At 33.2% G+C, this 27,455-nt stretch overlaps 1 protein-coding gene across 1 annotated transcript in view; it reads left to right on the plus strand.

Annotated features, from left to right (window-relative positions):
• Positions 1 to 27,455, plus strand: part of mto1 (mitochondrial tRNA translation optimization 1) — a 76,960-nt gene that overhangs the window by 14,284 nt on the left and 35,221 nt on the right. Inside the window, 1 exon segment of the mRNA XM_056469969.1 lies at positions 19,989 to 20,193. Coding sequence (XP_056325944.1) covers positions 19,989 to 20,193 — 205 coding nt within the window.

Genomic DNA, 27,455 nt, shown 5'->3' on the forward strand with positions numbered 1-27,455 from the left:
ACACATTAAATAAAGAGAAAATTATGAGTTAAAAATTTAAATCAATTATGCATGGTCAAATATTGTTTTTAGACTAAATTTAAGTGGCCTTTGAAATACAGAAATTAATATTACAGGGCTCAACAATAAGTTTTTACAATAATACAATGTAAAAACATATACAGTACTTAATAAGTGCATTGTACCATATTATCAATTTAACTTTAAGTACTGTGGTTAAGGTGCCTTAATATAAAGTTGGTCTTGTTTTTTTTTAAATATATAAATGAAAGTAAAGCAGTCTGTCAAGTTTACATTATTTTGCGAATTGTTTTCTACTTTAATAAAAATATATATTACAAACTCGATTAATGTAACCATTTAGAAGAGAATGACATGTTTTACTGTAGTTTTTAGAGCTGGGGTGCAGCTATTTTGGAATGTCGCTGTGTGTGACATCACGGGGTTGGTTCCGTTCCCTCAACTGAACCGATCTCGTGGAAATAATGGACTGAACATGAAGACTGATAAGCCTAATTTAACACAATGTGTGAAGTTGTGGACATGCATCGCAGAGCTGGTACAAATACAAGGAACAGACTTGTGTCTAAAATCTAAACTTTTTTTTATATGTTACTATTTTTTTTATTTTTTTTTTAAAATACTGTTCATTTGATGTGCTTTGGTCTACTTTCTCACACTGGTGCAACGCTGCCTGGCACGATGATTTACATTCAGACTAATGCAACGATTACAATAATCTTTCAACATTAAATATGAAGCACGAAAAAAAACTGTGAAGTGAAAAACGGCACCGTTCTTAGTTTGGTTTAAACATGAACAGAAGTGAGAGGCTATATAGTGAAAAGTGAAAGTACCCGCCTCCATTACGTCAGGTACCAGATCTTGTTAAAGACATTGAGGGCAGTCAGGCATCGTAATACAGAGAGTGGACCAAAGCACATCAAACGATCGGTAATGAAAGACAAATTTAAAAATGTATAAATGTATTTTTATGTTTCGGACATACAGTTCAAGTCAGAATTATTAGCCCCATTGAATTATTAGCACCCTTGTTTATTTTTTTTCCCTAATTTCCAAATTTTTAAACACATTTCTAAACATAATAGTTTTGATAACTTATTTCTAATAACTGTTTTATTTTATCTTTGCCATGATGAGAGTAAATAATATTTTACTAGATATTTTTTAATTAGGTTAACTAGGCAGGTTAGGGTAATTAGGCAAGTTATTGTATAACGATGGTTTGTTCTGTAGACTATCAAAAAATATAACTTAAAAGGGCTAATAATTTTGACCTTAAAATGGCTTTAAAAAAAATAAAAACAGCTTTTATTCTAGCTGAAATAAAACAAATAAGACTTTCTCCAGAAGAAAAAATATTATCAGACATACTGTGAAAATTGCCTTCCTCTGCTAAACATCATTTGGGAAAAAAGAAAAAAAATTCAAAGTGAGGCTAATAATTCTGACTTTAACTGTAAATGTAATGCTTGTATTTGCACTAGCTCTGTGATGCACATCCAAACCTTCACGCATTGTGTTAAATTAGGCTTTCCAGTCTCCGTGTTCAGTCCATATCTTCCACTGTATCTGTTCAGCTGAGGGAACGGAACCAACCTCGTGACGTCAGACAGTGATATTCCAAAATAGCTGCACCCTAGCTCTAAAAATATAAACTATTGTAAAACATGTTCTTTTCTTCAATAATGGTTACATTAATCAAGTTTATTATATTTTCACTAAACTGGAAATCAATTTACAAATGAATGTAAACTTGACTGAGTGCTTCACCTCCACTTTAAAGTGACAGTTCACCCAAAAAAATTAATTCTGTCATCATTTACTCAACCTTCACTTGTTCCAATCCTTTTTAAGTTTCTTTCATCTGTTGAACTGAAAACAGAAAACCTATAACCACAATCCATACTTTTGTTATACTGGTTATAATTTATTTTTAACGGTTAAAAATGTTCCGCTTTAATCAAAATATAATGTGTTGCGCTCAACTAAATAAGTGAAAATCAAACTGGTTTGGAACATATTAGAGGTGGGTAAATGATGGGAAATTTTTATTTACTTTAAACCATGTTTATTTGTGAGGCGGTATTAACTAACTAACTACTCTGTAAAAAAACTATAATTTGGTGGACACTTTGTAAATAATATTTAATTGAACAACTATTAATTTTAAATGTATTACCCAAGCATTATGTTGCTTTATCTAATAATAAATATAATTGAATTAAATTCAAGTTCAAAGCGGCTTCGTTTTAAACTAACATACTGTAGTCATTTTGTTTAAGCAGGTTTCAGTAAGACATTAAGATTAGGATTATTAGTGCATTAAGATTGTTGTCTGTTCATTTACAATACGTGCTTTAGGTGCAAGTGGCTTGACATTTAGAAGACCGAACTAAAAAAATATATATATATTTTCACTTATTTGCCATTTTTCTGGTTTGATTTTTAATAGATTTTTTTCTAGAACACATAGTAAATTAAATTCTTGATCTAATAATACGAGGAACAGACATTTTCTATGGAGTTAGCCAGATATGCATTACTGTGATTAAAGTGGGACAAGCAAAAGTCTCTATGGCTAAAATGTGGATTTTCTCTAACTAGTCAAAGAATCCTGACGATGTTGTCCGACAGGAAATTTAGCTCCAGCACTGCTGTGGTGCAGGCCATCAGCATGGGCAAGCCTAGGACGATCCTAGAATAGATTCCAATTGTTAATAAAGAGCAGATTTTGTTCTTCACACCATGTTAATAGTCATTCATTCAGAGCAAAAATCACAATGATTTACACCTGATATGGATACATCAGAAACGAGCAAATGAGAAAATAAGTGAGTGATTTTAGACACTTAAAAGGTTAAAAGTTTAATGTCATCAGTTCAGTGTTACCCAGCTGGATAATGATTATCAAATAATATTGTTTGTTAAATGAAGTATTTTTACATTTATTTCCAATTCAGTTAGTTACTTAAAAAAATACTTACATTTGAGGTGACTCAAACGGCTGTTTGAGAGAATACTGAACAATTTCAGGGTTTATGTGGATGTTCTGAGAAGGAAAAAAGCAGGCTTTATGTACATTATTTGTGTGAATGAATAAAAAATGTATTGAAGTACATAACTTAGACACAATTTGTCACACAGGTAACTGTTTAAGAAACAAAAATAATAACAAATGCATATATTACTTGCAAACAATATAAGGAAAGAATATTAGATAGCATCGCAGCTAGAAAATAATATAAGCAACCCTGCTCAAGACACTTGCTACATACACACTGTATATGTAAGGGAAGACAATAAATAAATACATATATTTGTGGAAAAAAAGCCCTCTAATAAGTACGAATGTATAACGATATATGTTTTATTTGAAATTAACGGTCGCTTGCAATGGCTTTCATGGAAGCTTTGTGTTCAATGACAATAAAATATTTCGACATAAATCAATATTTTACATCAAATTATTTATATTTGTGTAAGGTAGACATGTAATTTGAGTGATTATGTATTTCCAGCCGATTGTTATTATCGCAAAGTAATAATGTTTACCCAATCTTATACAACAGCAATCGCTTCGCAAGACGTTCCTAAAACAGTGAAGATATTTGTGTGCAAATCGTATCTAATTTGTATATTTATTTTGCCAACTTACTCACCTTCCGTGTGTTAGAGATGATAGCAGTCACGAAATGGAGGAAAGGAGCCGTTACAAATCGCTATTTGAAAACGCTCCTGCGGACCGGCACCTGCGCGTGCAGGATGACTGGTGAGTTCCAAGTGCGCGCGTCCGCGTCATGTTTATATTATTTTGTTAGTTCCGGTTAATTTTTATTTATTTTTTTGGCAACATAAATAATTCCATTCCATTAATCCAAGAAACAGATGAAAAAAACATTTAATTCAGAAAAATAAAAATGTACAAAATACTGCATTCATTAGCAAGTTATTTTTGTTGGTTTATCAAAACAAACTGGAGGAATACTTTTTATTAATAAACCAGAGCCCATAGCCTATATACTTAAGTTTAGGAATATCTTAAATATTTTTCATGAGTGGATTTTTGAAGAACTGTGTTATATAGTTCTATTTTTATAAAAAATAACAATAATAATAATAATAGCTTAATATTTATTATTATTATTATTGTTAATATTTTTATTGCAGCAGTTGTTGTTATTATTATTGTTTTAAATGTCAAAATTCAAGGGTCTAATGAGGTTAAGTGACAGAAAATTGAATTAGTCCCCTATAATAATTATCATTTTCATAATTGTACAAGCCTGTGCATGTTTTTGTCTCTTTTTTTCCCCTCTGTTGTGGCTCATTTGTATTTAATCTTCCAAAAATACTTTTACATTTTAACATTTTTTCACAATTTCCCAGTCAGTCTCCTAACTGCAATCAAGTTAACATTTAGACTCTAATCATTGATATTCTTATGTTCACAGTGAGTGCCACACAAAAAAGAAAAACAAACACCAAATTTCATATCATTCTAAAAGCACAAATAACTAAGTAAATATTAAGTAAATGAACATCCATCTCATTTTCTGGTCTCCACAATTGTCTATTTAATTATGACCAAAAAAATATCTCTTGGTTCCTTTAAGTGCTAGCTTTTAGAGGAGAGATCCACCAGGAACCATTATATAAGTTCATAGATCATTCAGTAACTCTTTTTTTGAAAATTGAGTTCCTCCAATAACTTTCAAAGTGCTTCGAGGTCTTAGTGTAAGGAAACAGTGACTCCAGAACCTCAGTATTGACAAAAAGTGCTTGTAGGATCCCAGTTACTGCAAAAGGGTCCTGCAGCACTGCAAAGACTGTCAGTGGTTCCTCAAGGAAACCCCATTTTGAGAGAAAGAGCTTTGAGGCATTTAAAACACATTTTAAAGTTCCTTGAGTACTCAACAGGGTACTTGAAGCACCTTTACTTTTTACAGTGTAGGTCAAAGGTCTGGAACATTTGGTTATAATAAACCTTGATTTCAATAAACATGCACATACATAAATCAACCATTAACACTTGTTAGGCCTTTCCATTTAAATTACATTAATAAATGACATTAAGTGAAAATGTAAGTGTCAGAAGCTTTTAATGAACAAACACAATCAGTGATATAGCTTAAAAGTAAAAATATACAATTAAACAAGAAAAATACAGAGCAGTCTATGTGAGTAAGTTTCACTGTTTACTGTTCCATCAACTCTCAAAACATTTGTTTCATAGCATTTGACATTTCCACTCTTCTCACAACTCACAACACAACAGCAAGATCAATGCATGTTCAATCATTTTTAAAAACACAAATGATCTCTGCAGTGTCACCCGATTATGTCATATGCTGACTGGATTTCATGACTACAACATCATGCTGGACAGTTATGACCTTTGATTTAATTTTGCATGTTAACCTTGTAATCATTTTAGGCCCTGTTTACACTAATACGGCTTAGTTTTAAAACACAAGTTTTCATATGGTTACGCCTTCAGTCCACACTACCCTGGAGTTTTTGAGCCCCGAAAACATAGCATTTTGAAACCACTTAAGAGGCCGTTTTCATTTCAAAATGCTGCTGCTCCGTGTCAGTTGAATGGGGGAAAATGGAGACATCTGAAAACGGAGTGGCTGCAGACATTCACCTATCTGACATTCGTCATCTTCACTGCATGCATATTTATAACAAAATGGAGCCTATAGTATAAACTGCCTCCTATAATTTTCATTGAAAATACAAAACATAACATGTCTCTTTTGGTGAATATCAGTTTTAATAATCAATAATGGCCATTATAAAAGTATAACGCACAATAAAGACAATATAGGAAATTAAGGCAAGCAATCAGTCAATATGTAGAACAGTGTACGCGGATTAAATTGATATTGATACTGACAACAAGTAATAGATTCAAAAGACCAGTTGTTTGATAGAGACAAGATGAATTAAATATCACATTTAACAAATATAGTGAGATGAGATCCAGCGGAAGATTCTTGATAACTGTCCGACCTGTGCTGCTCTCACCTGAGAAGGTATGCTCAAAGTACCCGCTGATTGCCTGGGGCTCAGACATGCACATACATTGCAGTGCATGAAAGAGTGTGTGTGGTCACGTGATGTGAGTTTTCAGCGGTGTAGGTGGACGGAGAACTTTTAGAAACGCTAAATTAAACACCAGTGTGGATGTGGATCGTTTTCATTCTAAAATGCGGTTTTGAAACTAAAACGTAGAGTGTAAACTGGGCCTTGGTTGTTAAAGAAGTAAAGCTACACTTTTTAATCCCTTACAATTAGTGCTTTTGAATTATGAAATGGAGGTGGGCCTGGATTGGATTCTCTTTGGATATGAACTTTGATAAGCCCTGGCTGTTATTCACTTTGAACCCTGACTAACAAGCTATGACTGTTTAGGAATTGGCACCACAAAACAAACTCATGCAACATAGCACATCAAGATAAAATAAACCTATTAAAAAGGTAGTGACTACAGATTGAAGGAATATAGTGCAGTAAGTAGAGATACACCACTGTATGAATGTACTCAAGTACATTTATAGCTACTTAGAAAAGTAAAATTGTTGAAAAAAATGATGAATTGCAGTAATTTGAGTATTTATAATTGTTACAACCACTGGTCCCTGGCCGGTTGATCAGTGCATTTCTAATGGCAACTCCTGTCCAGAGGGCCACTGTCATTTAGAATTAGCTCCATCTCTCTTTAAACAGACCTACATATAAATTTTGAGCAACCTTTTTTTTTGTTATGATAGAGCTACTCTGTGGGACAGGACCACCAAAACCGGCAATCCCCGATTTTGACAATATAACAGGGTTAAACACTTCATTCTCTCCTGTTTGCTTAGAGTGAATGCAATGTTAATCTGGTACCTGTAGTGTACGTTGTTGCGGTAATGCAGCAGACGATTGCAAGTTTAAGAATTTTATCTGTTGTAGAAACACTTTCATCAAATGATCTGTAATTTAAAAAAAATGTCCAATAAACTGATTAGACTAAATATTAAACCGAAGAAAGCATGTGATTAAACTCAAGTATCCAAAAAAAAAAGAGATTGCAGAATGCAGAAAAACTGTGTCCTTGAAAGTACAATTTATTCTGGAGAGAGTTTAAACTGGTTAAATTTAAATTTTAACAACTATTAAACAGAAATAGTTGTTTTCACTATAAGTTTAGCATTCTACAATCATGTGACTTAATTAAAAATTATATATTTTTTCAAATAAGTAGTAGTAAATATAAATACTACTATTTATTTTCCATTGTTTTCTGACTTTGTCTTATATGTGTCTTTCAAGGGCTTGTGGGCTGGGGTCAACGCAGGTCGAACATCTCGCTCCATGTCTCCATTGTCCTTGTCACGCACACAAAGCTACATCGGAGTTTTAATTGATGATCTGGTTAGTCATGGAGTAACAGAGCCATATAGTAGTTCACAAGCAGAGCTGAGTTTAGAACCTCCCTCAGACCTGACAACGCTGACCTGCGACTAACTCTGAGAGGTACTGTAATAATTGAAAAAGTAACACAAAGCTTTTTACATTCATATTTTCTAGTAAAAAGTGTTTACAAATGTACATATAGCATTTTATGGTATATCTTAGGGTTGTAAGGGTGCATGCATTTGTACCAAAGCTTTTTGTTAGAGGACTTTTGGCATAGTATTGTGCATGTATTCCAAATGAGCAGTTATTTCCATAATCAATTAATCAGGCAATTTTTCATTTGATAATTCGATTAATCAGATCTGAAAGATTAAATAAAGGACATCATTCTTTTTCATCTTTTTTAGTTTTAAGAATGATGACAGCTACATTGTTTACTTTTTTCCATCACTAATGTATAGTTCAAATTCAAGTTCCAACAGAGACTATTGTAAAACACTATTTACAATATTCTTAGCTTTAATCCTCACCTTGGGAAACAGTAATCGGCACATGCCATGTAGTGGGATGAGAGTGAGGATGCACATTTGACAAAATAGATCTTACCTGTAGTTTTCCAGATGTGGCAACTGCTATGAATTACGCTCAGTGGCATTAGTTAATTCAGATAAATGAACATGCATCTGAATGCATGCTCACAAATACATCAAGTGTTCGGATGTTTTTTACTCACTACTCTTGTGCTCACTCTAAAAAATGTTTACCCAGGCAGTGGATTAAAGCAAATAATATTTTAAATAATGTACAATTTCTTGTGCATATCGATAATTTTGCTCACCTCATTGTGAAGAAAAAAAGTCAAATAGTAAGTAAATAAACTATAATTTTATCTTTGTTGGGTGAAATGTAGTTGACAATTTTGACTGTTTAATATGGTTTTTAATCTATGCAGCAAAGTTATTTTTTAAGTAAAAAGTTTCATTTAAAAATGTGTTATCACCAACTCCACCAGATATATTGTTCTGTTATTTAAAGGAGAATTTACTTTCATTTGCATGTTTTTATTTTGTTTCATTTATTTGAGGATCATTTTATGTATTTGAGAATTTGTCATTTACTTATTTTGTTCTATATAGTTATTTTAACTTACAGTAATTCCAGATTTAAGCTGTTGATATTCACAAATGTTAATAATAATAACAATATTTATTATTTATAAGTTTTGCATTTTTCCTCCTAACTGTACCATGTTTCTTCTAACATGCAACCTTCTTTTGACCATTTCACAAGTTCTGACATGTATTAGTGCTCTTTCACTTGATGACAGCACAAGAGTCCATCTAATTATGTGTATCTTCATTTATTTTTGTATCAGACATCCACATTACATTGTGTCGTCGTCACAATCCACTTACATTACTTACACTTGTTCGTTCCAGCTTGATGAATATGACTCCAATTTTACACTTTTACAGTAAAAAACTTGTGCTCTCCAACTCCTGCACATCACATTAACAACTCACATTTGCCACAAACATGAATACTAAAACAGCATACACATGCGCAGTAGAAAAGTAACAAAGTACAAATCACAAGAAACACATTATATAACACAATAAATATCATAATTACTTTGAACAATAAACTATAAAATATGGCTCTTACATGTACCAACATTGAAGTGAGATGTGACATAAAACTGAATATGTACTGTTTAATGCCGTGGTTCCTAACTTCAGCCCCAAAAACCCTTTGTCCTGTACATTTGTATATTTTTTCTGACTTAAAACATCTGATTTAAATAATCAGCTTATTAGCATCCATGAGAAAAACTGTACACTTTGTATATTTTTTTCTATTGTAGCATTTATATATCTCTGATAAACTTTTGTATAGATAGTAATAAGTAAATAATAAACTAATGATAAATATTGTGTATCAAATACAATGTAAGAATAAGGACTTTTTTTAAAGGACTTGTATTTACCCCTTTTACAAGATGTAAATAAACCTATTGTATAATGGCACTCCATTATACAAGCTTGAAAATATGATCCTTTTAGTAACCAGTCTGACCGTCATCCAAGTCGTTATATCTTCTTCTTTGTTTAATTTGTTCTTAAAGTAGGAACAATCTTTTATCTTTATTAACGATAAAATATGGAACGACAGTCAAAAACTGTATCACTCAGTCTCTTTCTCTGTTTACAACAAGGAAATGACGTGATCCGTCATCAATAAACCAAGGCATAATTAAAGCATGCAGTAACCAATATAAACATTCTTTTGATTGTAGACAGTATAAATGCATAACTATAATGATAACTATACATATATTCTACAATTTTGCATAAGAAATATGCTCTAACATTCCGGCCCCAAATTGTATAGAATGAGAGACTATATCAATTACCACTTATTCTTTACAGAGCCATAGATAGTGAGTTCCTTTGTATAGTCCTTGCTTGTGGTTGCATTTATCAACTCAGTCTCTTCTAACAAAGCTTAGTAATAGGTCTTTGTATATGTGTTAGTTTTTGTTTGCACCACAACAAGTCTGACTATCCCCTTTGAGTCTGGCGTAGTCTTTATGATCCTGCCCATCAACCATGAGTTTCTTGGTGCAGAGTGATCCACTATCAAACCACATCTCCTATTTGCAAGTCCCTGTGGGCCTTAGACCATTTTTGACTTTCTTGCAATGAGGCAAATATTCTAGCAGTCCATCTGGTCCAAAACAAATCTGAGAGATACTGCACTTGTATCCAACACCTGCCTTGCATAAAGATCCTGTTTTCTGAATATGCCTGGTGGCAGCATCGCTTGTGTTTTTAACAACAATAAGTGGTTTGGTGTGTGTGATGGCCAGTGTGGGGGGCCACACATTGAAAGTGAGGCATGCACGCATACACGTGCACGCACTATACACATTCATTTAAGCTTATTTATTTGTTTGGTTGAATTGAGCTTTTTATATTTCGTTTCTTTTCATATTTGATTTAAATAAGACACCACTACACTGTTTCTGTTTCTCATTATTTTCTTTATTATTCACAGTAACGTGTTACTATTTTGGGTGCACACGCAGCTGCCCAGGTACACCATCTAGACAACATTCTCATTGATAGTAATGTATTTGACATGTAAGTAGCCTGTGATTCTACATTACCACATATAGGGTTGCCAAAACTATTGACTTTGGTACCAGTTAATACTGAAATAAAAGAACAATTACTTGCCAAAAATGTAGTACAAGTATGACAAAGTATCTCTTCTAAATACTACTGAAATATATGTATAAAGTAGCCCTTCTAAAGTACTCAAGAAGAAAGAGTATTATAAGTAGCATTTTAAGTGTTTCTAAGTAAATTGTACAAATTTTATCTAAATTGTGTCTAAGTAAATTGAGTAAATGGTGTTTGCAAGTTAAATTATTTTACAACTATATACAGTTGAAGTCAAATTATTAGCCCTCCTGTGAATTTTATTTTCCAAATATTTCCCAAATGATGCTTAACAGAGCAATGAATTTTTCACAGTTCCTAATATTTTTTTCTTATGAAAAAGTCTTATTTGTTTATTTAAGCTAGTGTAAAAGCAGTTGTTATTTAAAAAAAAAAAAATTTAAGGTCAATACTATTAGCCCCCTTAAGCAATATTTTTTTGATTGTCTACAGAACAACCCATTGTTATACAATGATTTGCCTAATTGAATAATAGTGTCTTGAAAAATGACTAGTAAAATATAATGTACTGTCATCATGGCAACAATAAAAGAAATCAGTTATCAGAAATTATTTATTAAACTATTATGTTTAGAAATGGGTTGAAAAAATGTCTTTTCTTTAATATACAGGGGGCTAATAATTCTAACTTCAACTGCATGTAAAATGTGAATTTACATTAATATACCTATAATAGTATATTAAGTCAAAAATATGTATACCAGTATTATATTATAGTAATTAATAATGCACCTATAATAGGCTGACAGAAAGCAGGTTGATGCATTTATATTTGGAACAAAACCTAAGGGGCTCAAATCTAGCTATGAAAATAGGCAGGAGTTCTCAAAGTCTCGATTCAAAGGTACAAATGTCATACACTGTAAAAATTAAAGGTTCCTGGAGGCACTTTTTGGGGTTTTTCACATTGCCACAACCCTCTAAAGAACCTCTAGGCACCATTTCAGAAAAGGGCAGTTCTTTGAGGAACTTCAAGGGTTCCTGGAGGAACCCTCTTATTAACACTAAAAATGAAAGGTTCATGTAGGCACTTTTTGGGGTTCTTCACATTGCCACGCCGGCGGAACCCTCTAAAGAACACTCTAGGCACCATTTCAAAAGAAGCAGTTCTCTGAGGAACCCTCTTATTAAGAATGACCAGGAACCACCTTGAGTGCTTTGAAGCACCATTTTATTTTTAATGCTTGTTTTTCCTATCTCTCTTAATTATGGTTTGTGCAAACATGTTTAATCACAAATTTAATATACATCTATCTATCTATCCATCTATGTATCTATCAATCAATGTATCTATCTTTCTATCTATACATGTTTATAGATTTTTAAAAATACAATCGCATTTTCATAAATAATTACTTTTATTAATCAATATACATCACAATTACATTCACATATAATATGATTAATAATGTAATATACATTTTAATGCAAATAATCAAATTTAAATAATGTCTAGCTATAACAGCCAGCAACATCTTTAGCTGTCCACTGCTTCACATTGGAGGTGTCCCTATAAAAGTAAATTAAAAAGTAGTTAACCTGAGAAGTTATGAAAACAAAGGAAATTCACAATATTCCCAGAGCCATTTTTTTTAACTTATCAAGACATATTCACAAAAGATATGCTGAACATTTCTGAATAACAAAAGGAAACATCAATAAAAATTAGGAATTGTCTCAATTTATATAAAAGGATTTTTTAAACCTCTTGCAGAGTGCCCATATACATCAATAAAGGCAAAATCCATAGAATGTAAACCTCTCAAATATCGGAGCACAAGCAGAAATAAGACAACACAAAAGCTGTCTGAAACCACTCCCTCTTTAGTGGACCCCACATATTTTCCCACTCATTCACACAGATAATGCACTATAATTTTGTGTACTGCATTTGCGATATTGTTATTTTATTCAGGTTGTAGTTATTAGCATTTTTAAATTAACCATTAGTTGATTTAAAAACACATTAAATAAAGAGAAAATTATGAGTTAAAAATTTAAATCAATTATGCATGGTCAAATATTGTTTTTAGACTAAATTTAAGTGGCCTTTGAAATACAGAAATTAATATTACAGGGCTCAACAATAAGTTTTACAATAATACAATGTAAAAACATATACAGTACTTAATAAGTGCATTGTACCATATTATCAATTTAACTTTAAGTACTGTGGTTAAGGTGCCTTAATATAAAGTTGGTCTTGTTTTTTTTTTAAATATATAAATGAAAGTAAAGCAGTCTGTCAAGTTTACATTATTTTGCGAATTGTTTTCTACTTTAATAAAAATATATATTACAAACTCGATTAATGTAACCATTTAGAAGAGAATGACATGTTTTACTGTAGTTTTTAGAGCTGGGGTGCAGCTATTTTGGAATGTCGCTGTGTGTGACATCACGGGGTTGGTTCCGTTCCCTCAACTGAACCGATCTCGTGGAAATAATGGACTGAACATGAAGACTGATAAGCCTAATTTAACACAATGTGTGAAGTTGTGGACATGCATCGCAGAGCTGGTACAAATACAAGGAACAGACTTGTGTCTAAAATCTAAACTTTTTTTTATATGTTACTATTTTTTTTATTTTTTTTTTTAAATACTGTTCATTTGATGTGCTTTGGTCTACTTTCTCACACTGGTGCAGCGCTGCCTGGCACGATGATTTACATTCAGACTAATGCAACGATTACAATAATCTTTCAACATTAAATATGAAGCACGAAAAAAAACTGTGAAGTGAAAAACGGCACCGTTCTTAGTTTGGTTTAAACATGAACAGAAGTGAGAGGCTATATAGTGAAAGTGAAAGTACCCGCCTCCATTACGTCAGGTACCAGATCTTGTTAAAGACATTGAGGGCAGTCAGGCATCGTAATACAGAGAGTGGACCAAAGCACATCAAACGATCGGTAATGAAAGACAAATTTAAAAATGTATAAATGTATTTTTATGTTTCGGACATACAGTTCAAGTCAGAATTATTAGCCCCATTTAATTATTAGCACCCATTGTTTATTTTTTTTCCCCTAATTTCCAAATTTTTAAACACATTTCTAAACATAATAGTTTTGATAACTTATTTCTAATAACTGTTTTATTTTATCTTTGCCATGATGAGAGTAAATAATATTTTACTAGATATTTTTTAATTAGGTTAACTAGGCAGGTTAGGGTAATTAGGCAAGTTATTGTATAACGATGGTTTGTTCTGTAGACTATCAAAAAATATAACTTAAAAGGGCTAATAATTTTGACCTTAAAATGGCTTTAAAAAAAATAAAAACAGCTTTTATTCTAGCTGAAATAAAACAAATAAGACTTTCTCCAGAAGAAAAAATATTATCAGACATACTGTGAAAATTGCCTTCCTCTGCTAAACATCATTTGGGAAAAAAGAAAAAAAATTCAAAGTGAGGCTAATAATTCTGACTTTAACTGTAAATGTAATGCTTGTATTTGCACTAGCTCTGTGATGCACATCCAAACCTTCACGCATTGTGTTAAATTAGGCTTTCCAGTCTCCGTGTTCAGTCCATATCTTCCACTGTATCTGTTCAGCTGAGGGAACGGAACCAACCTCGTGACGTCAGACAGTGATATTCCAAAATAGCTGCACCCTAGCTCTAAAAATATAAACTATTGTAAAACATGTTCTTTTCTTCAATAATGGTTACATTAATCAAGTTTATTATATTTTCACTAAACTGGAAATCAATTTACAAATGAATGTAAACTTGACTGAGTGCTTCACCTCCACTTTAAAGTGACAGTTCACCCAAAAAAATTAATTCTGTCATCATTTACTCAACCTTCACTTGTTCCAATCCTTTTTAAGTTTCTTTCATCTGTTGAACTGAAAACAGAAAACCTATAACCACAATCCATACTTTTGTTATACTGGTTATAATTTATTTTTAACGGTTAAAAATGTTCCGCTTTAATCAAAATATAATGTGTTGCGCTCAACTAAATAAGTGAAAATCAAACTGGTTTGGAACATATTAGAGGTGGGTAAATGATGGGAAATTTTTATTTACTTTAAACCATGTTTATTTGTGAGGCGGTATTAACTAACTAACTACTCTGTAAAAAAAACTATAATTTGGTGGACACTTTGTAAATAATATTTTAATTGAACAACTATTAATTTTAAATGTATTACCCAAGCATTATGTTGCTTTATCTAATAATAAATATAATTGAATTAAATTCAAGTTCAAAGCGGCTTCGTTTTAAACTAACATACTGTAGTCATTTGTTTAAGCAGGTTTCAGTAAGACATTAAGATTAGGATTATTAGTGCATTAAGATTGTTGTCTGTTCATTTACAATACGTGCTTTAGGTGCAAGTGGCTTGACATTTAGAAGACCGAACTAAAAAAATATATATATATTTTCACTTATTTGCCATTTTTCTGGTTTGATTTTTAATAGATTTTTTTCTAGAACACATAGTAAATTAAATTCTTGATCTAATAATACGAGGAACAGACATTTTCTATGGAGTTAGCCAGATATGCATTACTGTGATTAAAGTGGGACAAGCAAAAGTCTCTATGGCTAAAATGTGGATTTTCTCTAACTAGTCAAAGAATCCTGACGATGTTGTCCGACAGGAAATTTAGCTCCAGCACTGCTGTGGTGCAGGCCATCAGCATGGGCAAGCCTAGGACGATCCTAGAATAGATTCCAATTGTTAATAAAGAGCAGATTTTGTTCTTCACACCATGTTAATAGTCATTCATTCAGAGCAAAAATCACAATGATTTACACCTGATATGGATACATCAGAAACGAGCAAATGAGAAAATAGTGAGTGATTTTAGACACTTAAAAGGTTAAAAGTTTAATGTCATCAGTTCAGTGTTACCCAGCTGGATAATGATTATCAAATAATATTGTTTGTTAAATGAAGTATTTTTACATTTATTTCCAATTCAGTTAGTTACTTAAAAAAATACTTACATTTGAGGTGACTCAAACGGCTGTTTGAGAGAATACTGAACAATTTCAGGGTTTATGTGGATGTTCTGAGAAGGAAAAAAGCAGGCTTTATGTACATTATTTGTGTGAATGAATAAAAAATGTATTGAAGTACATAACTTAGACACAATTTGTCACACAGGTAACTGTTTAAGAAACAAAAATAATAACAAATGCATAATATTACTTGCAAACAATATAAGGAAAGAATATTAGATAGCATCGCAGCTAGAAAATAATATAAGCAACCCTGCTCAAGACACTTGCTACATACACACTGTATATGTAAGGGAAGACAATAAATAAATACATATATTTGTGGAAAAAAGCCCTCTAATAAGTACGAATGTATAACGATATATGTTTTATTTGAAATTAACGGTCGCTTGCAATGGCTTTCATGGAAGCTTTGTGTTCAATGACAATAAAATATTTCGACATAAATCAATATTTTACATCAAATTATTTATATTTGTGTAAGGTAGACATGTAATTTGAGTGATTATGTATTTCCAGCCGATTGTTATTATCGCAAAGTAATAATGTTTACCCAATCTTATACAACAGCAATCGCTTCGCAAGACGTTCCTAAAACAGTGAAGATATTTGTGTGCAAATCGTATCTAATTTGTATATTTATTTTGCCAACTTACTCACCTTCCGTGTGTTAGAGATGATAGCAGTCACGAAATGGAGGAAAGGAGCCGTTACAAATCGCTATTTGAAAACGCTCCTGCGACCGGCACCTGCGCGTGCAGGATGACTGGTGAGATCCAAGTGCGCGCGTCCGCGTCATGTTTATATTATTTTGTTAGTTCCGGTTAATTTTTTTAGTTTTTTTTGGCAACATAAATAATTCCATTCCATTAATCCAAGAAACAGATGAAAAAAACATTTAATTCAGAAAAATAAAAATGTACAAAATACTGCATTCATTAGCAAGTTATCTTTGTTGGTTTATCAAAACAAACTGGAGGAATACTTTTTATTAATAAACCAGAGCCCATAGCCTATATACTTAAGTTTAGTAATATCTTAAATATTTTTCATGAGTGGATTTTTGAAGAACTGTGTTATATAGTTCTATTTTTATAAAAATAACAATAATAATAATAATAGCTTAATATTTATTATTATTATTATTGTTAATATTATTATTGCAGCAGTTGTTGTTGTCATTATTGTTTTAAATGTCAAAATTCAAGGGTCTAATGAGGTTAAGTGAAATTTAATTAGTCCCCTATAATAATTATAATTTTCATAATTGTACAAGCCTGTGCATGTTTTTTGTCTCTTTTTTTTCCCCTCTGTTGTGGCTCATTTGTATTTTATCCTCCAAAATTACTTTTACATTTTCAAATTTTTTCACAATTTCCCAGTCAGTCTCCTAACTGCAATCAAGTTAACATTTAGACTCTAATCATTGATATTCTTGTGTTCACAGTGAGTGCCACACAAAAAAGAAAAACAAACACCAAATTTCATATCATTCTAAAAGCACAAATAACTAAGTAAATATTAAGTAAATGAACATCCATCTCATTTTTTGGTCTCCACAATTGTCTATTTAATTATGACCAAAAAAATATCTCTTGGTTCCTTTAAGTGCTAGCTTTTAGAGGAGAGATCCACCAGGAACCATTATATAAGTTCATAGATCATTCAGTAACTCTTTTTTTGAAAATTGAGTTCCTCCAATAACTTTCAAAGTGCTTCGAGGTCTTAGTGTAAGGAAACAGTGACTCCAGAACCTCAGTATTGACAAAAAGTGCTTGTAGGATCCCAGTTACTGCAAAAGGGTCCTGCAAGCACTGCAAAGACTGTCAGTGGTTCCTCAAGGAACCCCATTTTGAGAGAAAGAGCTTTGAGGCATTTAAAACACATTTTAAAGTTCCTTGAGTACTCAACAGGGTACTTGAAGCACCTTTACTTTTTACAGTGTAGGTCAAAGGTCTGGAACATTTGGTTATAATAAACCTTGATTTCAATAAACATGCACATACATAAATCAACCATTAACACTTGTTAGGCCTTTTCCATTTAAATTACATTAATAAATGACATTAAGTGAAAATGTAAGTGTCAGAAGCTTTTAATGAACAAAACACAATCAGTGATATAGCTTAAAAGTAAAAATATACAATTAAACAAGAAAAATACAGAGCAGTCTATGTGAGTAAGTTTCACTGTTACTGTTCCATCAACTCTCAAAACATTTGTTTCATAGCATTTGACATTTCCACTCTTCTCACAACTCACAACACAACAGCAAGATCAATGCATGTTCAATCATTTTTAAAAACACAAATGATCTCTGCAGTGTCACCCGATTATGTCATATGCTGACTGGATTTCATGACTACAACATCATGCTGGACAGTTATGACCTTTGATTTAATTTTGCATGTTAAACTTGTAATCATTTTAGGCCCTGTTTACACTAATACGGCTTAGTTTTAAAACACAAGTTTTCATATGGTTACGCCTTCAGTCCACACTACCCTGGAGTTTTTGAGCCCCGAAAACATAGCATTTTGAAACCACTTAAGAGGCCGTTTTCATTTCAAAATGCTGCTGCTCCGTGTCAGTTGAATGGGGGAAAATGGAGACATCTGAAAACGGAGTGGCTGCAGACATTCACCTATCTGACATTCGTCATCTTCACTGCATGCATATTTATAACAAAATGGAGCCTATAGTATAACTGCCTCCTATAATTTTCATTGAAAAATACAAAACATAACATGTCTCTTTTGGTGAATATCAGTTTTAATAATCAATAATGGCCATTATAAAAGTATAACGCACAATAAAGACAATATAGGAAATTAAGGCAAGCAATCAGTCAATATGTAGAATCAGTGTACGCGGTTAAATTGATATTGATACTGACAACAAGTAATAGATTCAAAAGACCAGTTGTTTGATAGAGACAAGATGAATTAAATATCACATTTAACAAATATAGTGAGATGAGATCCAGCGGAAGATTCTTGATAAACTGTCCGACCTGTGCTGCTCTCACCTGAGAAGGTATGCTCAAAGTACCCGCTGATTGCCTGGGGCTCAGACATGCACATACATTGCAGTGCATGAAAGAGTGTGTGTGGTCACGTGATGTGAGTTTTCAGCGGTGTAAGGTGGACGGAGAACTTTTTAGAAACGCTAAATTAAACACCAGTGTGGATGTGGATCGTTTTCATTCTAAAATGCGGTTTTGAAACTAAAACGTAGAGTGTAAACTGGGCCTTGGTTTGTTAAAGAAGTAAAGCTACACTTTTTAATCCCTTACAATTAGTGCTTTTGAATTATGAAATGGAGGTGGGCCTGGATTGGATTCTCTTTGGATATGAACTTTGATAAGCCCTGGCTGTTATTCACTTTGAACCCTGACTAACAAGCTATGACTGTTTAGGAATTGGCACCACAAAACAAACTCATGCAACATAGCACATCAAGATAAAATAAACCTATTAAAAAGGTAGTGACTACAGATTGAAGGAATATAGTGCAGTAAGTAGAGATACACCACTGTATGAATGTACTCAAGTACATTTTATAGCTACTTAGAAAAGTAAAATTGTTGAAAAAAATGAATGAATTGCAGTAATTTGAGTATTTATAATTTGTTACACCACTGGTCCCTGGCCGGTTGATCAGTGCATTTCTAATGGCAACTCCTGTCCCAGAGGGCCACTGTCATTTAGAATTAGCTCCATCTCTCTTTAAACAGACCTACATATAAATTTTGAGCAACCTTTTTTTTTGTTATGAATAGAGCTACTCTGTGGGACAGGACCACCAAAACCGGCAATCCCCGATTTTGACAATATAACAGGGTTAAACACTTCATTCTCTCCTGTTGCTTAGAGTGAATGCAATTGTTAATCTGGTACCTGTAGTGTACGTTGTTGCGGTAATGCAGCAGACGATTGCAAGTTTAAGAATTTTATCTGTTGTAGAAACACTTTCATCAAATGATCTGTAATTTAAAAAAAATGTCCAATAAACTGATTAGACTAAATATTAAACCGAAGAAAGCATGTGATTAAACTCAAGTATCCAAAAAAAAAAGAGATTGCAGAAATGCAGAAAAACTGTGTCCTTTGAAAGTACAATTTATTCTGGAGAGAGTTTAAACTGGTTAAATTTAAATTTTAACAACTATTTAAACAGAAATAGTTGTTTTCACTATAAGTTTAGCATTCTACAATCATGTGACTTAATTAAAAATTATATATTTTTTCAAATAGTAGTAGTAAATATAAATAGTAGTATTTATTTTCCATTGTTTTCTGACTTTGTCTTATATGTGTCTTTCAAGGGCTTGTGGGCTGGGGTCAACGCAGGTCGAACATCTCGCTCCATGTCTCCATTGTCCTTGTCACGCACACAAAGCTACATCGGAGTTTTAATTGATGATCTGGTTAGTCATGGAGTAACAGAGCCATATCGTATGTTCACAAGCAGAGCTGAGTTTAGAACCTCCCTCAGACCTGACAACGCTGACCTGCGACTAACTCTGAGAGGTACTGTAATAATTGAAAAAGTAACACAAAGCTTTTTACATTCATATTTTCTAGTAAAAAGTGTTTACAAATGTACATATAAGCATTTTATGGTATATCTTAGGGTTGTAAGGGTGCATGCATTTGTACCAAAGCTTTTTGTTAGAGGACTTTTGGCATAGTATTGTGCATGTATTCCAAATGAGCAGTTATTTCCATAATCAATTAATCAGGCAATTTTTCATTTGATAATTCGATTAATCAGATCTGAAAGATTAAATAAAGGACATCATTCTTTTTCATCTTTTTTAGTTTTAAGAATGATGACAGCTACATTGTTTACTTTTTTCCATCACTAATGTATAGTTCAAATTCAAGTTCCAACAGAGACTATTGTAAAACACTATTTACAATATTCTTAGCTTTAATCCTCACCTTGGGAAACAGTAATCGGCACATGCCATGTAGTGGGATGAGAGTGAGGATGCACATTTTGACAAAATAGATCTTACCTGTAGTTTTCCAAGATGTGGCAACTGCTATGAATTACGCTCAGTGGCATTAGTTAATTCAGATAAATGAACATGCATCTGAATGCATGCTCACAAATACATCAAGTGTTCGGATGTTTTTACTCACTACTCTTGTGCTCACTCTAAAAAATGTTTACCCAGGCAGTGGATTAAAGCAAATAATATTTTAAATAATGTACAATTTCTTGTGCATATCGATAATTTTGCTCACCTCATTGTGAAGAAAAAAAGTCAAATAGTAAGTAAATAAACTATAATTTTATCTTTGTTGGGTGAAATGTAGTTGACAATTTTGACTGTTTAATATGGTTTTTAATCTATGCAGCAAAGTTATTTTTTAAGTAAAAAGTTTCATTTAAAAAATGTGTTTATCACCAACTCCAGATATATTGTTCTGTTATTTAAAGGAGAATTTACTTTCATTTGCATGTTTTTATTTTGTTTCATTTATTTGAGGATCATTTTATGTATTTGAGAATTTGTCATTTACTTATTTTGTTCTATATAGTTATTTTAACTTACAGTAATTCCAGATTTAAGCTGTTGATATTCACAAATGTTAATAATAATAACAATATTTATTATTTATAAGTTTTGCATTTTTTCCTCCTAACTGTACCATGTTTCTTCTAACATGCAACCTTCTTTTGACCATTTCACAAGTTCTGACATGTATTAGTGCTCTTTCACTTGATGACAGCACAAGAGTCCATCTAATTATGTGTATCTTCATTTATTTTTGTATCAGACATCCACATTACATTGTGTCGTCGTCACAATCCACTTACATTACTTACACTTGTTCGTTCCAGCTTGATGAATATGACTCCAATTTTACACTTTTACAGTAAAAACTTGTGCTCTCCAACTCCTGCACATCACATTAACAACTCACATTTGCCACAAACATGAATACTAAAACAGCATACTACACATGCGCAGTAGAAAAGTAACAAAGTACAAATCAACAAGAACACATTATATAACACAAATAAATTATCATAATTACTTTGAACAATAAACTATAAAATATGGCTCTTACATGTACCAACATTGAAGTGAGATGTGACATAAAAACTGAAATATGTACTGTTTAATGCCGTGGTTCCTAACTTCAGCCCCAAAAACCCTTTGTCCTGTACATTTTGTATATTTTTTCTGACTTAAAACATCTGATTTAAATAATCAGCTTATTAGCATCCATGAGAAAAACTGTACACCTTTGTATATTTTTTTCTATTGTAGCATTTATATATCTCTGATAAACTTTTGTATAGATAGTAATAAGTAAATAATAAACTAATGATAAATATTGTGTATCAAATACAATGTAAGAAATAAGGACTTTTTTTAAAGGACTTGTAATTTACCCCTTTTACAAGATGTAAAATAAACCTATTGTATAATGGCACTCCATTATACAAGCTTGAAATATGATCCTTTTAAGTAACCAGTCTGACGCGTCATCCAAGTCGTTATATTCTTCTCTTTTGTTTATTTGTTCTTTAAAGTAGGAACAATCTTTTTATCTTTATATAACGATAAAATATGGAACGACAGTCAAAAACTGTATCACTCAGTCTCTTTCTCTGTTTACAACAAGGAAATGACGTGATCCGTCATCAATAACCAAAGGCATAATTAAAGCATGCAGTAACAATATAAACATTCTTTTGATTGTAGACAGTATAAATGCAATAAACATATAATGATAACTATACATAATATTCTACAATTTGCATAAGAAATATGGCTCTAACATTCCGGCCCCAAATTGTATAGAAGAGAGACTATATCAATTACCACTTATTCTTTACAGAGCCATAGATAGTGAGTTCCTTTTGTATAGTCCTTTGCTTGTGGTTGCATTTATCAACTCAGTCTCTTCTAACAAAGCTTAGTAATAGGTCTTTGTAATGTGTTAGTTTTTGTTTGCACCACAACAAGTCTGACTATCCCCTTTGAGTCTGGCGTAGTCTTTATGATCCTGCCCATCAACCATGAGTTTCTTGGTGCAGAGTGATCCACTATCAGAACCACATCTCCTATTTGCAAGTCCCTGTGGGCCTTAGACCATTTTTGACTTTCTTGCAATTGAGGCAAATATTCAGCAGTCCATCTGGTCCAAAACAAATCTGAGAGATACTGCACTTGTATCCAACACCTGCTTGCATAAAGATCCTGTTTTCTGAATATGCCTGGTGGCAGCATCGCTTGTGTTTTTAACAACAATAAGTGGTTTGGTGTGTGTGATGGCCAGTGTGGGGGCCACACATTGAAAGTGAGGCATGCACGCATACACGTGCACGCACTATACACATTCATTTAAGCTTATTTATTTGTTTGGTTGAATTGAGCTTTTTATATTTCGTTTCTTTCATATTTGATTTAAATAAGACACATACACTGTTTCTGTTTCTCATTATTTTCTTTATTATTCACAGTACACGTGTTACTATTTTGGGTGCACACAAAATTTGTTATGTGTACTGTATGCTTTGTTAATTTAGTTTTCTTTGAGTTTAAGTTACCGTGCTGCAGTGCCGACGAGGAATGGAGTTTCCGGGTGTGGTCCGACATTCTAAAGGGCCGACGAGCTGCTAAGTAGGGATGGCTGATGTGAAACTGACGTTTCGACACAGTGTCGAGATCCCGAAGCGCAAGTGTTTCGAGACACTGTACCGAAGCATGATCCGAAACACCCAGGTCACATGATTAAAGTGTTTCGAAACACCTGGTCACGTGACTAAAGCGATTCAAAGCATTGATCAGTTCAGAAGCGTTTCGTGATCTGGAGAATATGCATTTGACTGACAGGGTCAGATGAAAGTGCCTGTGTCGTATGGCCTAGTGGACCGTGCATGTGCGTGTTGTTTGAGGCTTTAAATGACTTTTGGGTTCGAATCCCGACTTTTACAAATACTCCAAAATCATGATTTTATGTATTTTAATCATGCTACTGTTTATGATGTAGTCTAGATAGGATACAGCTGCAGACACGCCATCAATTTAACATAATTTTTGTAACTAACGATGCAACGATGTAACGATGCACAAACAAAGAATCTCCAACTGATATTAAAGCATTTCAAAATAACTGTATCTGCCTGGATTCGAACCAACAATCAATGCATGGTAGTCAGGAACCCTAACCACTCCACTATACCACTTGAGGCTTTGATTCCACAAAGTGAGGTTTATTACCACAATTTGCTCAACCGTTCTATGCTGAAGCTGTTGAGTGCACTGAACCAGTGGAATACATAAAACATGACCACTAGGCATCACTGTAGAGTGGGGTTTCGAAACGTTTCGAAGCGTCGACACATTTGCTTCAACTGTTTCAATGTTTCATGAAGCCTCGCTTTGCCCACCACTACTGCTAAGTGCAGTCTTTTGGTTCCGCCTGCTGATACCAATGGCTTATTGGCTTGGAGGGAGAGCTGATGTTTAGTTTAATTTCATTTAATGATTTGCAGTGCTTATTTCTTTAGATTTATATTTAATTTTGCTTTATTTACAATTTATTTAACTATTATTTAGATTTGTAATTAGATATGTGGCTTAGTTTGTTGTGGTTGTTACTGTCTGTTTTTGTCTCCCCCTCCTTGTTTATTGTGGACTAGTCCCTCTGGTATAAATGTGCTCTGTCTTGTCATTTCATGGAGTTCCTCATTGATGACATTAGAGAGTGGACAATCTGAAAGCAGAAAGGATATATTGATTGAGATATTGCAAACACTATGTCGCATTCAGATGATGGGATTAGAAGTAGTGGTGGGCAAAGCGAGGCTTCGTGAAACACTGAAGCAGTTGAAGCAAATGTGTCGAAGCTTCGAAACGTTTCGAAACCCCACTTTACAGTGATGCCTAGTGGTCATTTTTTATGTATTGATTAGAACAGCTTCAGCAAAGAACAGTTGAGCAAATTGAGGTATTAAACCCCACTTTGTACGAACGAATCTGCAAGAGATATAGTGGAGTGGTTAGGTTTCCTGACTTCCATGCGGGAATTGTTGGTTCGAATACAGGCGGATAAAGCTATTTTGAAATGCTCTAATATCAGTTTGAGATGCTATGTTTGTGTATGTATGTATATTTTTGTTTCAACATTGGTCTGACATCCGAATAAACACTTTGTGAATAAATATTGCTTGTTTTGGTCATAAAACAGGCCTGTTGCTAGATCAGATACAGCTGTGGACAGAAGTTAACAATAATTATTTATATTATTTATTAAATTTCCCATTAATTGTATTTTAATAACGTCTACTCCAACCCTAAACCCAACCATCACAGTACTGTAAAATATTAATTATTGTTTTACAGTTACAAAAATGATGCTAAATTGATGGCGTATCTGCAGCTGTATCATATCTAGACTACACCATAAACAGTAACATGATTAAAATACATAAAATCACGAATTTGTAGTATTTGTACAAGTCTGGATTTGAACCCAAAAGTCATATGAAGTCTGTAACAACAAGCACGCACAGTCCACTAGGCCATATGTGACAAGAGCTTATGGTTGACCCTGTCAGTCAAATGCAGATTCTCCAAGTCTTGAAATGCTTCTGAACTGATCGATGCTTTGAATCGCGTTAGTCACGTGACCAGGTGTTTCGAAACACTTTAGTCACGTGACCTGGGTGATTCGGATCATGCTTCGGTACAGTGTTTCGAAACACTTGCGCTTCGGGATCTCGACACTGTGTTGAAACGTCAGTTTTACATCAGCCATCCCTAATTAGAAGTTAAGTTCTGTTGGGTTCCAACTCATAGTGGAATAACAGGGAATGAGTTTGCAGACTAAGGCACTAAAGAAGCAAGAAAATCAATTATAGACATGGAAGTAAAATATAGTAAAAGTGAGATGAAGGTTTTAATCAAGCGACTTTTAAAAAATAGGTGGCAAAAACAATGGGAGGAAGGAAAAATTGGGAGGTGGTTGTTTAATATACAAAGTAATGTGGATAAAGGAAGAAAAACAAGTAGAAGAAGGAGGGAAGAGAGTATAATTTCAAGAATTAGATTTGGACATACAGGACTCAACAGTACATTGTACAAAATGAAACAACATAAGACTGGAAAATGTGATTATTGTGGGCAAGAAGAAACTGTGTTATTATGATATGTCCAGAGTACAATAGGGAAAGGAAAGTATTTATTTTAAATTTGAAAAGAGTTCATATGAATTTTAATTTGGTTAAAATTTTAAAAAACAAGTCAGATGAGGACTGTATAGAATTTTTAATTCTTTTTTAAAAAATTACTAAATTAGATAAAAGAATTTAAATATAAGTGGTGTAGGTGAAAATTTTTGTTTTGTTTTTCAAATTTTGTGAAGATGGATAGAAAGTGTGATCATGGCCCACACTCCCTACCGCAGGTGGCGGTAATGCACCTGGAAGTTGTATGCCAACCACCAATAAAACTCATGAGAAGAAGAAAAATTTCATGGAGTTCTGTTTTTGGTTTAGTCATGGTTTGTTTGGTTTGAACTCAGTTTGTTTCTTTGTTTAGTTTATTGATTTTTCAATTGGTTTAATTCATTTTTTAAATAATTATTTTGAAAATATTTTTGTATACTATACGTGCTGGCTCGGTCCCTCACAGTGTGAGCGCCTTAAGATCATTTGGATCATCTGATGATTTTGTGATTGGTCTGTCATTTACATTGGCCTCCACTTCGCATAAGACTGTTTGAAGACCTTCATCGTCTAAGTTTTGCTGCTTTAACACAGAGGTAAGTACTTGCCTTACAGTGAAAATTTGCCTTTCCCACACACCTCCTTAGTGGCATGCTGCAGGTTGGGTTAAAGATCCAGTCAATGCCTTTTTGGCTCATTGCATCTTGTATTTTGTTCGGATTAAGAGCTGTCATTGCCTCTCGCAGTTCTTTATCTGCACTGATAAAGTTAGTTTCCTGGTCTGAACGCATAACAGCAACCTATCCTCTCCGACATAAAACGGAGTAAGGCGTTTATGCAAGAATCTTTATCTAAAGAATGAGCTACTTCTATATGAATTGCTTGGACTGCAAGACATGTAAAAATAACGACATATCTTTTAACCAGACTGCGGCCTCTTCTGATTTCCAAGGGTCCAAAAAATCAATGCTGACGTTGGTGAAGGGAAGCTTGTCCCACTCAATCCTCAGGCAAATTCTGCCATCTATTGCATTAGAGGCTTGGCATGCATTCGTCTGCATTTCGAGCACTGTGCTATGACCTTTCTAATTGCAGTCTCAATTTTGCCAACATATGGTTCCTACCACTATGTCCAAGCTCTTGATGTATGTGTTGAAGAATCAGAGTGGCAATGTGTAAGTTTAAGACAAAATAACCGGATGCTTATTCTCTTCTGGCATTGCACATTTATTTAATCTACCTCCCACTCTCAAAACTCCATTCTGAAGCACTGGATACAGCTTGTAAATAGGACTGTTCCTTTTTACTGAATGTTTATTCCCTAGCAATGTTGTAATCTCCTCTGCAAACTTTTCTCTGAGCGAAACAAATTAATTCAGTTTCTGCTCTTTCTAACTCGTCCACAGTAAGCGCATTGCTCCATCAGTTTTCCTTGTGTTTTTGCATTTTTTGGATAAGCAAGATGTTGCATTTTCCCGGATTACTTTCCTTCTGATGAACTGCATGTTTCAATTCCTTTCTTTTCTTTTGCTTGCACAGCAACACTTTTTAAATTTATATTTTTTTTTCAATCGTACAAATCGCTCTTTTTAGTTGA

The sequence above is a fragment of the Danio aesculapii genome, chromosome 12 (assembly GCF_903798145.1).
Source record: "Danio aesculapii chromosome 12, fDanAes4.1, whole genome shotgun sequence".
NCBI classification, from domain to species: domain Eukaryota; kingdom Metazoa; phylum Chordata; class Actinopteri; order Cypriniformes; family Danionidae; genus Danio; species Danio aesculapii.